Source organism: Ranitomeya variabilis, chromosome 2 (genome assembly GCF_051348905.1).
Source record: "Ranitomeya variabilis isolate aRanVar5 chromosome 2, aRanVar5.hap1, whole genome shotgun sequence".
Taxonomy (NCBI): Eukaryota; Metazoa; Chordata; class Amphibia; order Anura; family Dendrobatidae; genus Ranitomeya; species Ranitomeya variabilis.
The window spans coordinates 359,546,256-359,562,285 of record NC_135233.1 but is presented as its reverse complement, the minus strand read 5'-3'; the positions used below and the strand labels follow the sequence as shown (position 1 = coordinate 359,562,285).

At 43.3% G+C, this 16,030-nt stretch overlaps 1 protein-coding gene across 1 annotated transcript in view; it reads left to right on the top strand.

Annotated features, from left to right (window-relative positions):
* The first annotated feature begins 2,829 nt into the window (after positions 1 to 2,829).
* The window catches only part of LOC143805914 (cytochrome P450 2C20-like), a 35,364-nt gene continuing 22,163 nt past the window's right edge, over positions 2,830 to 16,030 (top strand). Inside the window, exons 1-4 of the mRNA XM_077285672.1 lie at positions 2,830 to 4,094; positions 7,569 to 7,745; positions 8,490 to 8,631; positions 9,182 to 9,369. Coding sequence (XP_077141787.1) covers positions 4,035 to 4,094; positions 7,569 to 7,745; positions 8,490 to 8,631; positions 9,182 to 9,369 — 567 coding nt within the window. The 5' untranslated portion in view covers positions 2,830 to 4,034. The remainder of the gene's footprint in view (positions 4,095 to 7,568; positions 7,746 to 8,489; positions 8,632 to 9,181; positions 9,370 to 16,030) is intronic.

The window sequence follows — 16,030 nt, the reverse complement described above, 5'->3', positions numbered from 1 at the left end:
TGTTTTTGACCTCAGCGTGTGTTTTGATTAATCTTTTGCTGGATGATTTTGTTCCTATCCCTATTTCTGACCTCTTGACACTGACCTTAGTTTTCTGACCATCCTCTGGCAGCCTACTGCACCAACCAGCAGCCACTCCATGAACTCTGCCTAAAGAGGCCCTTGCTTAAGTCCAGATCCCTAAAGGGTACCCTTGGGAACTGTTAGATGAAATCACAAGCGCACAGCCTGCCCATGGAAGACCTTTTAAGTGCTGCCAGCCTTCCACTGACAGAGTCCTCAGACAGCCAGTATGTGAGGTTGCTGCAAGAAAGGATACTGTGCAAACCAGTGAGTCACTGAGGCAGAAGAACCATATTTGTGAGAAATTGAGAGTTGAGTGATAACTCACATCTTGCAGTCTTTGAGGTATCAGATTTGAATAGGCCTATGACCCCCTGCACAAGCACATCTGAGGAAGCAAAGATCCTCGTAGTCTTACATAACCTGTGCTGTGTATGAATGATGCAGAAAAAAGTGCAAGAGAATGACCCTATTACAGACTGTAGAGTATTGAGACCAAGGATGACCTGATTGAACCTGTGAAACAGCAAGCCAAAGTGGTGACACTTGGATAAGCACATCTGTGCAAAGGATATAGCAAAACTTTTGAGAAATTGTTATTCTTTCTTCTTATTTCGTAGTGTAGCAGTGGGGTCTCCTTATAGAGGAACCCAAGTAAACTTGTTGAACTGATCTCCCTTGTCAAGTTGTGATTTCTCTTGTAGGGGGTACAGAATGACCAATTAAAGCTAAGGTTCACATAAACTCTACCCCTTTTTGACCCTAAACTTTCTTGGATTGAATATAAAAATTGAGACAGTGGCAATATTGGGATTGTTGGCAGCTATGCTTGTATGGTAGATATGCCATAGGTATAAGAGAATAAATAATGCACAGGTACTTGTCAGCGCCATCAAAATTTCATCCTAAACTCTATTTGGTTTTAATGTGATTTGCTGTAGTTTTATGGTTTTCAGACACAAAATTTTAAAAGTCATCTTTAAAAATGGCAGAGCCAAAAACTCCACCATAAAACTACATGATGTGTACAGAAGTCTCCTGAATCTTCCCCAGCATAAATATAATGACAGACCCACTAAATTTCTAAAATGAAAAGATGGTGTTGTGAGAGGCGCCAGGGCCGTAGTCGTGGCTGAGCATATCTGGTTATGAGCAACCTGGCCTCCTGTCACATATAAACAATATCCCTTTTCTTGCATACCTTCTGCTTCACCCTCTGCACAGTCAGGGTCCCATCGGGGCTGCTGAAGTTCTGCTGCTGGTGTTTCTGTGCATAAAGAGACAGAGTCCAATTCAAACTTTAAACATAGAACTTTACTTGGTTTCAATTGGAGCACGTCCACATCAGTTACAGCATCAACACAGAGTACAGCAACCGTTCAGATCATTTACTTTCCCTTTGCTCACTTCTAAGTCTTTCTCTTCGTACACGGATCGTCCCAACCTGACTGGTACTGCAGCATCCTCCCTGTTCAGCTTGACTACCCTTAGGAGTTCCCTTGTCTGTTTCATACCAGACAGGAGGGCATCTGCCCATGTAGAAAGCTGACACATCTTGGAGCGACCTGCGTCCTTATCCTGCTGCAAACCTTTTACTGTAATCATCTGGCCCAATAACACTGGACGCCTGGGCCCTTTTCTTTAATGTTGCGGAGTTGCTGTGCTGTCCCGGGCTCTAAAGCCCTACAGAATGCCTAGGGCTCCCTGGTCCCTCTGAGCTGTATCAGCTCCCTGGCTTTACTCTGAACTCAAATCAGGAAATCTCCCTATCTTTCCCATAGCTAGCTACTCCTACGTTAACTGTTTACTGTTCCTAAGTTCCTATCGCTAATCTTAGTGTGCTATAATGCCCCCCTCTAGTGACTAACCCTATAACTATGATTTACCTATATGCAATATTCAAATGGTAGAATGAAGAACATAACAGTGCTACAAAACACAACAGTAGGTATATACACATTGAACATTCAGCATTTAGTACCAGCTTCAACCGGGACTTGCTTAAAGGGGCATTCACCAGTCTCTGTCACACCTTACAGTGTCACAGGGACATGCTGTTTATACTGTCATTTCATCTCTCTCTACAGCTAAGCAAGACCTATGGACCTGTGTACACCATCTATCTTGCCAACTACCGTGGGATCATACTCATTGGTTACGATGCTGTAAAAGAGGCCCTGGTGGACCACAGTGATATATTTAGTGACCGAGGAAACTTAAAAGTGAACCAAATATTGTTTAAGGATTATGGTAAGCTAAAAAGTAAAGAAACCGTTGCTTGATTCATCTGGACATGTATTTTGGACATGTTTAGTGATGTGTACAGATAGAGGGAGTAGGGAGGAGAACCTGAGCTGTCACCGTCATTGAAAAGTGCCTACAAGAGTTTTGGATCAGTTGCTATTCTTCTGCATCTTGTTGTAGGTATCTCCCTGAGTAATGGAGAAAGGTGGAAAACAATGTGACGGTTCTCTCTTATGACCTTGAGGAGTTTTGGTGTGGGAAAGAGGAGCATTGAGGAGAGGATCAAAGAAGAGGCCCAATGTCTGGCTGAAAGATTCATGAAGTACAAAGGTGTGTAGAGGAAATATGAGGATTGTAGAAGATTGCTGAGGCAATAAATCCAGTGGTTTCTGATTGTGTCACTCTTATTCCATATCGAATAAATCGAGATGTTTTGAAAGTTTCATTTCCATTTTTTCACCATTTGCAGACCATCAACATGTCTATCCATCCTGCGATTTCCATAACTTTTTTCTTCTTGGTGTTGCTATCTCAATTTCGATGAGTATACATACACTACGTAATGCAATATTCATGTTGCTTCATATGGAAACTCAACTTTTTGATGGATCTTTCAAGAGTCAGACATTGTTAGTCGCCATTGGACCTCATAGACCTATTTTATCTAAATACTGGACTTCTTTAAAAGTTTTCTTTTGGATTGGCTGATTTTCCAAAAGAGGATTTTCAACTTTGCTCCTCTTTTAACCAGTACAGCAGGGTTATGTCAAGACGCCAAGATGTCAAGAGCTTATGCCTACCCGCTTGAAACAGAATACTCAGTTGACATCCAAAATCAGGCTTCAGCACTGTTTCCAGAGCTAATTAAGCACTACCATTTTCTCCCTGTCCTATGATGAAAAGGAGTATTCTGAAATTATTCCATATACCTGCCTCCTTTTAAGAAATTACTTAAGGGAGTAGTGTAGGCAAAGACAACTTTTCAGGTGTTTCCCTCATCTCAAACCAAATGCCCTTAGTAGATGCAAGTGTACCACCTCTTCCATGCTGACATTTTAAAGGATTCATAAACATTAGATAAATGTTGCCCAAACTGGCTGCCATCTAATGTATATGGGAGTGTCCTAATTCTCCCCAAATGACAGATGTTAGAAGAGGAATTGTGAATACTGGTTCTGAACATGCCTAATCCTTGTTTTTAATGCCAAACAGAGCTGCCCCATTTAGGATCGCAAAGTTACCAAACCCAAAACAGACCATGAGAGTAAGAACAAAAATAAACTAAAAAATTAAATTAGGGTCACTTATATATGCATGGCTATGGTCAGAAAAAGAAAAATGTCAAAACTTTTGAGTAGTCTCGAAAGCTTGCAATGTGTTACCATCTTTTCACTTAGCCATTAAAAGGTATTAACCACTGAAGACTTTCAATTCTAAATATTTTTCTATCTACTGGCTAACACGGTACGAAGATATATATCTTTCCTATATCAAAACTTTTGAGTGTCAGTTTAAGGCAAATATTTCATCCCTTTATGGTTACCATGACCATTGGATTTATCCTAATCAGTGATTGTGCATGATAACAATAACAATGTCAGACAGTTTCTGTATTTCTATAAGCAGATTCTCCTTTTGATCCTAAATATTTGCTGGGATTGGCCGTGTCCAATGTAATTTGCTCCATTGTGTTCGGGGAGAGATTTGAATATGAAGACAAGAAGTTCATGACTCTCCTTTCCTACCTCCGGGAGATCTTCCATCTATTGAGTTTATGCTCTGCACAGGTAAAGCTGAAATTAACATTTCTGATCTGAAATTATTTTATGTCATTTGTACAACTTTCTGATTTATATGAACTGTAAGTGCAGCGCCCCAGAGTCCTGGTCGTTGCAGTAATGTCGCTCTGCCGCTAAGGGGGGCGATGTTATGTCTGATTGCACTAAAGGAGTTCACCTGACCAGGTATCACAGTCACACATTACACTTCACACTCCGGCCACCAGGGGGAGCAAAGGGTTCTATGTATTAGGCCACTCCTCACACTCTGGTAAAACTGGGGGTTGGATAGGAAGTTAGAGGGAAGCTGACTGGGTTTTGCCCAGGTAACATCTAGTGAGAGGAGAGCGTTACTTGGGAAGATTCAGGGGGTCCCTGTCAGGGGTGGGATCCTGACAGAGGCCTAGTGAAAGGACAGATTGTTACGGAGCCGTGCCTGCACCTCATTGCGGTGGCATCTTAAGAAAGGACACGAAGCAAAGGATATTGTGGAGAAGTGAGAAACAAGATCACAGCACAAAGGCGATAGAACCAGTAGGAGTCGTGCCCCGAGATCGGCAACATCCTACTGAGGCGCGTAGCCGGTGGCCGGAACGCCGAGAAAGTAACAGACTCTACACATTACTTTGAACCAACGGCAGGACAGTTAACTTTAGGTTGGCTGTCTCACCTTTTTCACCTAATGAAGACAACGGAGGCAATTGTGGGAGAGGGGCGTTTCTAGGGTCCCTATAAAATAACTCCAGGCCTACCCCGTCATACGGGTGCGTCCTATCCATATCATCTGGGGGACGGAGAGAGAAAGAACAGAAACATACACGACAGTTGTGAGGACTATCCCATGGTGCTCAGCAGGGAAGTACTACAACACCCAGGCGCTAGTAGGTAGGCTACTGATTTCCACCTGCAAAAGGAACTCTGGATGTGCCTTCGGACCGGCCGGTCTCAGCCAGCCCTGTTAGCAGTGCTCTGGATTGCGGATGCTGAAGCCTTCAGTAAAGAGGTAAAGAGACTGCAACCATGTGTCCTCATTATTTACTGCGACCTACACCGTCACCTACATCTTTATTTGGACGCCCCTTAGCAGGGCCACGGACCGGGTCAGGCCACCGTGACATCCCCAGAACCGAGAGAGAGAGACCCGGTACCGAGTACCCCGCTGCCATATATTGTTAGTAAATATATATTAGTCATCAATTTCCTTATAGAAGTTGATCTAAAGCCAAATAACAAAAATTGACCACAATTTGTTAATAATCCTCCTTTGTTAAATATGATAGAAGGAAAATTCTGCAGGACATAAAAAACAGTATTAAAGGAGTTGTCCACTATTGAAATATTGATGACCTATCTGTGGAATAAGTCATTAAGATGAGATTGATGGGTGTCAAACACTCTGCACTCCCACGACTATTAGGAGGAAGAGATGGCCAGATGTACATGGTGTACACAACCAGAAAAGTCCAGTTCAGTTCATCGTGTAGAGGTGGTTCCTAGGTACTGTAGCTCAGCTCTGTTCATGTGAATAGGAGCTGAGCTGGAATATCTGAGAAGTGTTCTGGATCCGTGCAACACTGGCTACATGAACCATTTAAATCCATGTGCTGCCGAAGCCTATATCAGATGATCAGTGGAGGTGACGGTTGCTGGACCACTTGATGAAACGGTGAGTAGGGAAGAGTCTCTGTCTATATATATATACAGTGGTGTGAAAAAGTGTTTGTCCCATTCCTGATTTCCTATCCTTTTGCATGTTTATCATACTTAAATGCTTCAGATCACCAAAGAAATCTAAATATTAGACAAAGATAACACAAGTAAAAACAAAATGCACAAAATGCAGTTTTTAAATAAAAAAGTGATTTGCCCCCCTCTTAATACATAACTTAACTGTGGTTTATCACGTCTTTTAAAAGCTGAGTTCAATTTCCATAACCACACCGAGGCCTGAATACTGTCACATCTGTTCCCAAACAAGAAAACACTTAAATAGGACCAGCCTGACAAAGTGAAGCAGGTCAAAAGACCCTCAAAAGCAAGACATCATTCCACAATCCAAAGAAATTTACAATCAAAGAAGAAACAAAGTAATTGAGATTTGTCACTATGAGAAATATTATAAAACCATTTCTAAAGCTTTGGGGCTCCAGCAAACCACAGTGATAGCCATGAAACAGTGATGAACCTACTCAGGAATGGCCGGCTGACCAAAATTACCCCAAGTGCGCAGTGACGACTAATATAAGAGGTCACAAAAGTCCCCACAACAACATCCAAAGAACTGCAAGCCACACTTGCCTCAGTTAAGGTCAGTGTTCCTGACTCCACCATAAAAAAGACTGCGCAAAAACAGCCTGCATGGCAGAGTTCTAAGATGAAAACCACTACGGAGCAATAAGACCATAAAGGCTTGTCTCAGTTTTGCCAGAAAACATCTTGATGATGCCCAAAACTTTTGGGAGAATGTCTGGTCAACTATTCGTGACCTCAAGCTGAAGCGCACACTTGGGTTATGCAACAGAAAAATTATCCAAAACACACCAGCAAGTCCACCTCTAAATGGTTTAAGAAAAACTAAACTAACACTTTGGAGTGGCCTAGTCAAAGTCCTGACCTTAATTTGATTGAGATGCTGTGGCATGACCTTAAAAAGGCGGTTCATGCTCGGAAACCTTCCTATGTGGCTGAATTACAACAATTCTGCAAAGATGAGTGGGCCAAAATTACTCCAGAGCGTTGTAAAAGACTCGTTGCCAATTATCGCAAACGCTTGATTACATTTATTGATGCTAAGTGTGGTCCAACCAATTATTAGGTTTAGGGTGCAATCACATTTTCACACAGGGCCCTGTAGGTTTGGATTTCCTCCCTTAATAATAAAGACATTCATTTAAAAACTGCATTTTGTGTTTACTTGTATTAATTTGTTTTGTGATCTGAAACATTTTTGCGTGACAAACATACAAAAGAATAGGAAATCAGGAAGGGTCAAAGACTTTTTCACACCACTGTATATAGTCCTATAATAAATAGCGTCCTCTTTTATTGTTTACATCTCTGAGATGCCATAGTTGTATGTACCGCAGCCTCTAATGCATGAAGCCACTGGGATCACAATTATCTTTCAAGTTGCTGTTGGATGACAGCAATCCTTCTAGTCATCCTCCTAGTCGTGATGTTGTGGAAACAGCACCTGTACCAGTGCTGTCACTATGCCACACATTTATAGAGCTGGCCGCTAGCAGCTTGTTTCCAGTGCCATAAATGCTAACTCTAAAGTAATATATTATTTCCATTCTTTATGACAAATATATAAGGAGGCTTGAGGACGGTAACTACTGAAGATGAGTATGATACTAAAGAATAGAGTTGACGTTCCCCTATACAATTCCTTTCCAACATACAGTATTCCAAGAAAAAAGCTTCATAGAAGCAATATCATTCCTATTGTGTAATTCTGTAGACACTTTTGTGTTATTTCAGGTGCTCAATATGTATCCAGGAGTGATGAAAATTCTCCCCGGACCACATCAGAATTTATTTGTACTTTTTCAAAAACTAAAAGACTTTGTCATGGAAATGATCAAATCTCATAAAAATACACTAGACGTGAACTGTCCAAGGGACTTTATTGACTGCTTTCTCATAAAGATGGAAGAGGTGAGTTTATATGCTAACCTGCTGTTTATCAGTAGAGGGAAACCTGCAGCAACAAGATCTGTACTGAAGTGGGTGGTTCAGATCTTGGAGAGCTAAAATAGATTTAACTTTTTACGATAGGGGCAATACAAAAAGTGAAATACAAAATAAACCTAAGCATCTACAAAAATCTGGGAAATCTCAAATCTCCATCAAAGGTCTTATGGAGGAGAGTGAGGAGGGAGATGCAGCTGCAGAATCTTATCCTCTGTATGCTTGAGAGTTTCAATAATAGGTAGACATTTGATAGATTTAGAGCACCGTTCTGACATCACTCCAAGAAGAGACAAACCATTACAGGCAAATTTAGATTTATGGAGAACTGCAGAAAAAAGGAAAACAACTTAAACTACTGCATCCTCATCATACAAAATATGTGACTGCTCTATTCCTCAACAAATTACCCTGATTACCTTCTTTCTCATTTGCATCCATCGCCAAGAAAAGCATGCTGGCAAGTGGAAGGGAGGAAGGAAAATGACAAATACTCAGGGCTTTTTCCTATAGTTTCATAACCAGTTTCTGTTCTTGCTGAAAAGTTGAGTATCTTTAAGAGGACTTTCTCTAATAATTTTGCCCCCTTATGGACACTAATTTAGATCACAACATATCTGATAGGTTATTCAGAAATACTGTAGGCTTTTATGTCTTGGTGTATTTTGGATCGTCTGGAGAAAGCAATAACGAAATGTTTGCAACTTCCAGGAAAAAAATAATCAAGGAACAGAGTTTCACGAGGACAACTTACAGGGGACGGTTATTGACCTGTTTTTTGCCGGAACGGAGACTACAAGTATGACCATGTCGTATGCTTTCTTGATCCTCCTCAAGTACCCTGAAATACAAGGTAAACTACCAGTTCATATACAGTGAATTCTGTTTTAGATGAACACGTAAAAGCATTGGGACATTTCTCTAAAAAATGAGGTCAATATACTTTACATGAGTAAATGGATTGATGGATTGAAATAAATAAATAAAGTAAATGGATGGATTGAGTTGAGCAACTGGAATTTTGGAATGTAATGATAATTCTCAAGACAAGTGAACTGAAATCCTCATCATTTATGGTACTATTAACAAAAAATTGGCCCTCAAATATACTCCAAAAAGATATTGTATAATGATGATGATGACCCGTTTTGCCATAAGTTAAGTCCAACTTGACGATTACCCTTGTCTAGTCATACATTCTTCTACAGTGCCAGGTTCACCATGGGGGCTATGTAATCTGGCACATAAAGGGAGGTTACAAGGTGAGGACTTAAGGGAATAAGGACAGGATAAACCTTCATAACTAACTCCTTTACCAATTGACTGCCAGTTGTTTTGCGTTCCTGTTATATTCACTGCCATTTTAGTGCAGTCTTTCTATAATTTACTAACTTAACTTGCAGAGAAGGTCCAAAGAGAGATCGACCATGTCATTGGCCAAGAACGTCTTCCGTCGACAGAAGACAGAGCCAAGATGCCATATACAGATGCTGTTTGTCATGAAATCCACAGATTTGCTGATATAGCACCACTAGGATTATTACACGCTGCCAGCAGAGATACAACATTCAGAGGATATCACATTCCAAAGGTCAGCCAAAATCACTGGAAAATATTGTTTTTTTCAATAAATTGCAGGGTCATCTAATACATTTTTGAAACTCTTAGTAGATCAGATGGAAATAAAAGAAAAATGTTGAAATACCGTAATCTAAAGTTTAAATATAGATTTTTTTCATATAAAGTGAAGAAATTGACATATTGCTTAAATTAGTTTTTTGAGGGTTAAATGCATTTTCTGGCAATTTTTTATTTTTCTATGTCACAATTTGTATTAAAAATTAAAAATCAAAATTAGAAATCTTGAAAGTTTAACACTGGCCTCTAGGACTTTTTTTTAAACATTAACTTAGTGTGATTTCAGGAAATTCACATACCTATTAGCAGCAACAGACAGACCCAGACTATACCTTTTGTATTAAAGCATCTAATGATCATGTGCAAAGATCATTGTAAAGGGTGGAGATGTGACATTGTCTATTGTGATTGATGGATCCATCCTATGTTATAAGCCTTGTATGGCGGTGTGGCCCTTTATTGTAATTCTGCCGGTGACGGTGAGCATGCTGAAAACTCTTCAGCAGGAAGTATGAGTCTAAAAAAGCCCCAGTGGCCAGTGTGAAAATTGAAAAATGTATAATCTTGCTTTTTTTAATAATACATGTGACACAAAAAACTAATTGAAACAACCGGTCATTTCTTGATGTTATCTTCATTTTACGTTATATTGTAACAAGATACTATTTCTGATTAAATCCCCTTAAAGGTGTTGCAGGCTTAAAATTACCCCTTTAGAAACTGATCTCAGCAGAGTTTTTCTGCTGTGACCTTTGGTTGGCACCTACAGTAAGTGTTTGATTTCCCAGCAGTGTCCCCACAGGAAAGAAGGAGTATTACACAGTTTTTTGTGAAATGTGTGCAGCCTATGTAATACAGTGTACTACTAAGTTCTCCAAAACACTCTTTTTAGTCATTTTCTGGCAGATCTGTCAGAGCCTTGGAGGAGGCACTGTTCCTCCTATAAATGTTACAATTCCATAAAGGGGTGTTTAAAATGTACATATATTCAGTTTAACTTAGTATTTTATTGAGCATGTTTCCTTTATTGCCAGCTCTTATCTTGGCCGTGAATGGCTCTTCTGGTGACCTGAGTTGCCTGGAGCCTAAGTCACTTGCCTTAGTCATGCAACTTTCTCGCTGTCAACAAGGTTTACAGGAGGGATCAGCGGAGTTTATAATGTAGAACTTTGAGTCCTGATGATGATTTATAACAATCTAAAAGAATGAACACAATATTATCATATCCAGCAGCTTATCAGATTTGGCTTTAGCAGATGTTTGTTTCAGCTGACGATGGTTGACCAGGCCACCCGAGGAGAAATGTGTGGTGCTATCTGCAGTGGAGCTCTGCCAGCACCAATATAGTTTACATGAAGTTTATGTGGACTTAATAAAGTAATTTGTTGTTTTGCGACAGTTTACAAGGTTTACATTATTACTGGTTGTTAACACTACAGCTATTAATAAAGAGAACATGTTCAATTAAAAAGTTTAGTTAAAAGGAATGTATATAAAATTTTAATTTACGGAATTGAGAGATTTAGAGGGGCACGGTACTCCTCCAGGATTTTGACAAATAAGCCAGAAAAGTTAATAAAAACCGGCATTTAAAGGGATTGTCCACTACTTTCAATTAACCCCCCAATGTATCCCCCCGGGGCCCCTAATGAATTGCGCAAATACCTTCCGTTGCCGTTTTTGCCTGTGAGCGGCGCTATTCTGGCGGCTGAGTCTGGGTCACATGATCCCCAGGCTGCAGCCGCCGCTTATTTCCACCGACGTCATGTCAATTTCCAGACTCTGGAAATTGACGTGATGTCAGCAACAGGCGTGACCCAGCCTCACAGTCAGCAGTCACTCATCAAGAGTGACGGGGCTGTAGGCGGAGCTGGGGGCTGCCTGTGGGGCTGTGCTGTGGGCAGGCGGGGCTGTGCTGGGGGCGAGCGGGGCTGTGCTGGGGCTGTGTACATCCGATTACGGTGATGTGCCAGCGCCAGGGGTCTGCGTGCTGGTGCCAGGGGTCTGCGTGCCGGCACCGGGATGTGCCGGCGCTGGGGATCTGTGTGCCGGCGCCGGGATGTGCAGGCGGTGCTGGGGGTCTACGTGCCAGTGCCGGGGGTCTGCGTGTTGGTGCCGGGATGTGTGGGCGGTGCTGGGGTCTGCTGCGAGGGGGGGTCATTGCTGTGTGTCTCTGTGTGCAGGCATCATCCGATGGGACTACAAGTCCCATCGGCTCTGCCTGCTACAGTGACAGTGAGTGACACATTAGCCAATAATGGGACAGTAGTAGTCCCATCATCCGGCTAATGTGTTGAATGTAAAAAAAAAGCCACATACACACATGTACAGTACATACAGACATACAACACACACCATGTGACATGTAACATGTAACATCATGCAACATGTGACAACATGCGGCGTGACAACATGCGGCATGCAACATACGACATGCGATGACATGCGACATGCAATGACGTGACAACATGTGATGACATGTACCATGCGACATGCACCATGCGATGACATGCAACATGTGACATGCAACATGCAACGACATGCAACATGTGACATGCACCATGCGACATGCACCATGCGATGACATGCGACATTTGACAACATGTGACGACATGCACCATGCGACAACATGCGACAACATGCGGCGGCATGCACCATGCGACATTCACCATGCGACATTCACCATGCGACATTCACCATGCGATGACATGCAACATGTGAAATGCAACATGCAAAATGCAACATGCGACGACATGCAACATGTGACATGCACCATGCGACATGCACCATGCAATGACATGCGACATTTGACAACATGCGATGACATGCATCATGCGACAACATGCGACATGCGGCGACATGCAACATACGACATGCACCATGCGACGACATGCAACATGCGGCGACATGCAACATGCGACGACATGCAACATGTGACGACATGCAACATGTGACGACATGCAACATGTGACATGCAGCATGCGACATGCACCATGTGATGACATGCGACATGTGACAACATGCACCATGCGACAACATGCACCATGTGACATGCACCATGCGACATGCACCATGAGATGACATGCAACATGCAGTGACATGCGACGACTTGCAACATGTGACATGCAACATGCGACATGCAATGACATGCAGCATGCGGCAGTCGACGACATGCACCATGCGACATGCAATGACATGCAGCATGCGACGACATGCAGCATGCGACATGCACCATGCGATGCCATGCAACATGTGACATGCAACATGCGACGACATGCAACATGTGACATGCACCATGCGATGACATGCGACATTTGAAAACATGCGACTACATGCACCATGCGACATGCAGCGACATGCGGCGACATGCAACATACGACATGCACCATGCAACGACATGCAACATGCAACATGAGCCATGCAACATGCGACATGCAACATGCGACGACATGCAACATGTGACATGCAACATGTGATGACATGCAACATGTGACATGCACCATGTGACATGCACCATGTGATGACATGCGACATGTGACAACATGCGACGAAATGCAACATGCAATTACATGTGACATGCGACGACATGTGACATGCGATGACATGTGACATGCGATGACATGCGACATGCAGCATGCGACATGCGATGACATGCAACATTCAGCATGTAACATGCGATGACATGCAGCATGCTACATGCAACTTGTGGCGACATGCAACATGCGACGACATGCAACATGTGGCATGCACCATGCGACAACATGCAACATGCGGCGACATGCAACATATGACATGTGATGACATGCACCATGTGACAACATGCAACATGCGACGACATGCAACATGCACCATGTGACATGCACCTTGAGGCGACATGCGATGACGTGCACCATGCGACATGCACCATGTGACATGCACCATGCGATGACATGCGACATGTGACAACATGCGACGGCATGCACCATGTGACAACATGCAACATACAGCAACATACGACATGCACCATGTGACATGCACCATGCAACGACATGCAACATGAGACGACATGCAACATGCGACATGCAGCATGGGACATGCACCATGCGATGACATGCGACATGTGACAACATGCGACGACATGCACTGTGCAACAACATGCGACATGCAACATACGACATGCAACAACATGCAACATGCGACATGCACCATGTGACATGCACCATGTGATGACATGCGACATGTGACAACATGCAACGACATGCAACATGTGATGATATGCAACATGTGACATGCGATGACATGCGACATGCAGCATGCAACATGCGATGACATGCAACATGCAGCATGTGACATGCGATGATATTCAGCATGCGACATGCAACATGCGACGACATGCAACATACTACATGCGACGACATGTGACATGCGACATGCACCATGCGACATGCACCATGTGACAACATGCACCATGCGACGACATGCAAACATGCACCATGCGACATGCACCGTGCGGCGACATGTAACATTCAACATGCAACATGTGACGACATGCACCATGCAACATGCACCACACGACATGCACCATGCGACATGCAGCATGTGACATGCACCATGAGACGACATGCAACATGCAATGACATGCGACGACTTGCAACATGTGACATGCAACATGCGGCGACATGCAAACATGCAATGACATGCAACATGTGACATGCGATGACATGCATCATGTGACATGCGATGACATGCGACATGCAACATGTGACGACATGCGACGACATGCAACATGCAACATACGACATGCAATGACATGCGACATGCAATGACGTGACAACATGCGACAACATGCACCATGCGACATGCCATGGCATGCATCATGCGGCATGCGACGACATGCACCATGTTACATGCACCATGCGACGATATGCAACATGTGATGACATGCAACATGTGACATGCACCATGCGACGTGCACCATGCGATGACATGCAACATTTGACAGCATGCGACGACATGCACCATGCGACAACATGCGACATGCAACATACGACATGCACCATGCGACGACACGCGACATGCAACATGCGATGACATGCAACATGTGATGACATGCAACATGTAACATGCACCATGCGACATGCACCATGCGATGACATGCGATATGTGACAACATGTGATGACATGCACCATGCGACAACATGCTACATGCGGCGACATGCAACATGCGAAAACATGCAACATGTGACATGCACCATGCGACATGCACCATGCTATGACATGCGACATGTGACAACATGCAACGACATGCAACATGCGATGACATGCAACATGCGACATGTGACATGCGATAACATGCAGCATGCGACATGCGATGACATGCAACATGCAGCATGTAACATGCGATGATATGCAGCATGCGACATGCAACTTGCGGCGACATGCAACATGCGACGGCATGCGACATGTGACATGCACCATGCGACATGTACCATGCGACAACATGCAACATGCGACGACATGCAACATGACATGCAACAACATGCACCATGCGACCACATGCAACATGCACCATGTGACATGCACCATGAGGCGACATGCGACGACGTGCACCATGCGATATGCACCATGCGACATGCACCATGCGATGACATGCGACATGTGACAACATGCGACGACATGCAACATGCACCATGAGGTGACATGCGACGACATGCACCATGCGACATGTGACAACATGCAACATATGACATGCACCATGTGACATCCACCATGCGATGACATGCAACATGCGACAACATGCAACATGTGACATGCACCATGCAACATGCACCATGCGATGACATGTGACATGTGGCAACATGTGACGACATGCACCGTGCAACAACATGCGACATGCAACATACAACATGCAACATGCAACAACATGCAACATGTGACATGCACCATGCGACGTGCACCATGTGATGACATGCGACATGTGACAACATGCAACGACATGCAACATGCAATGACATGTGACATGTGACATGCGATGACATGTGACATGCAGCATGCGACATGCGATGACATGCAGCATGCGACATGCAACATGCGGCAACATGCAACATGCGACGACATGCAACATACTACATGCAACGACATGCAAACATGCGACATGCACCATGCAGCGACATGCAACATATAACATGTGACGACATGCACCATGCGACATGCACCATGCTACATGCACCATGAGACGACATGCAACATGCAATGACATGCGACGACTTGCAACATGTGACATGCAACATGCGGCGACATGCAACATGCAAACGTGATGACATGCAACATGCGATGACATGCAACATGCAACGACATGCGGTGACATGCAACATGCAACATACGACATGCGATGACATGCGACGACATGCAACATGCGACATGCACCATGCAAAATGCGACTACATGCAACATATGACATGCAACATACCACATACAGTACATACATACAGTACATACATAAAACATACATATAGACATACAGTACATATAACATAGAGTACATACTCACCATCACTTGTCACCTTGATCCCCGAAGCCAGTGTCATCTGTAAAAAGATTAAAATAATAAACAAACACTATACTCCCTGATCCGC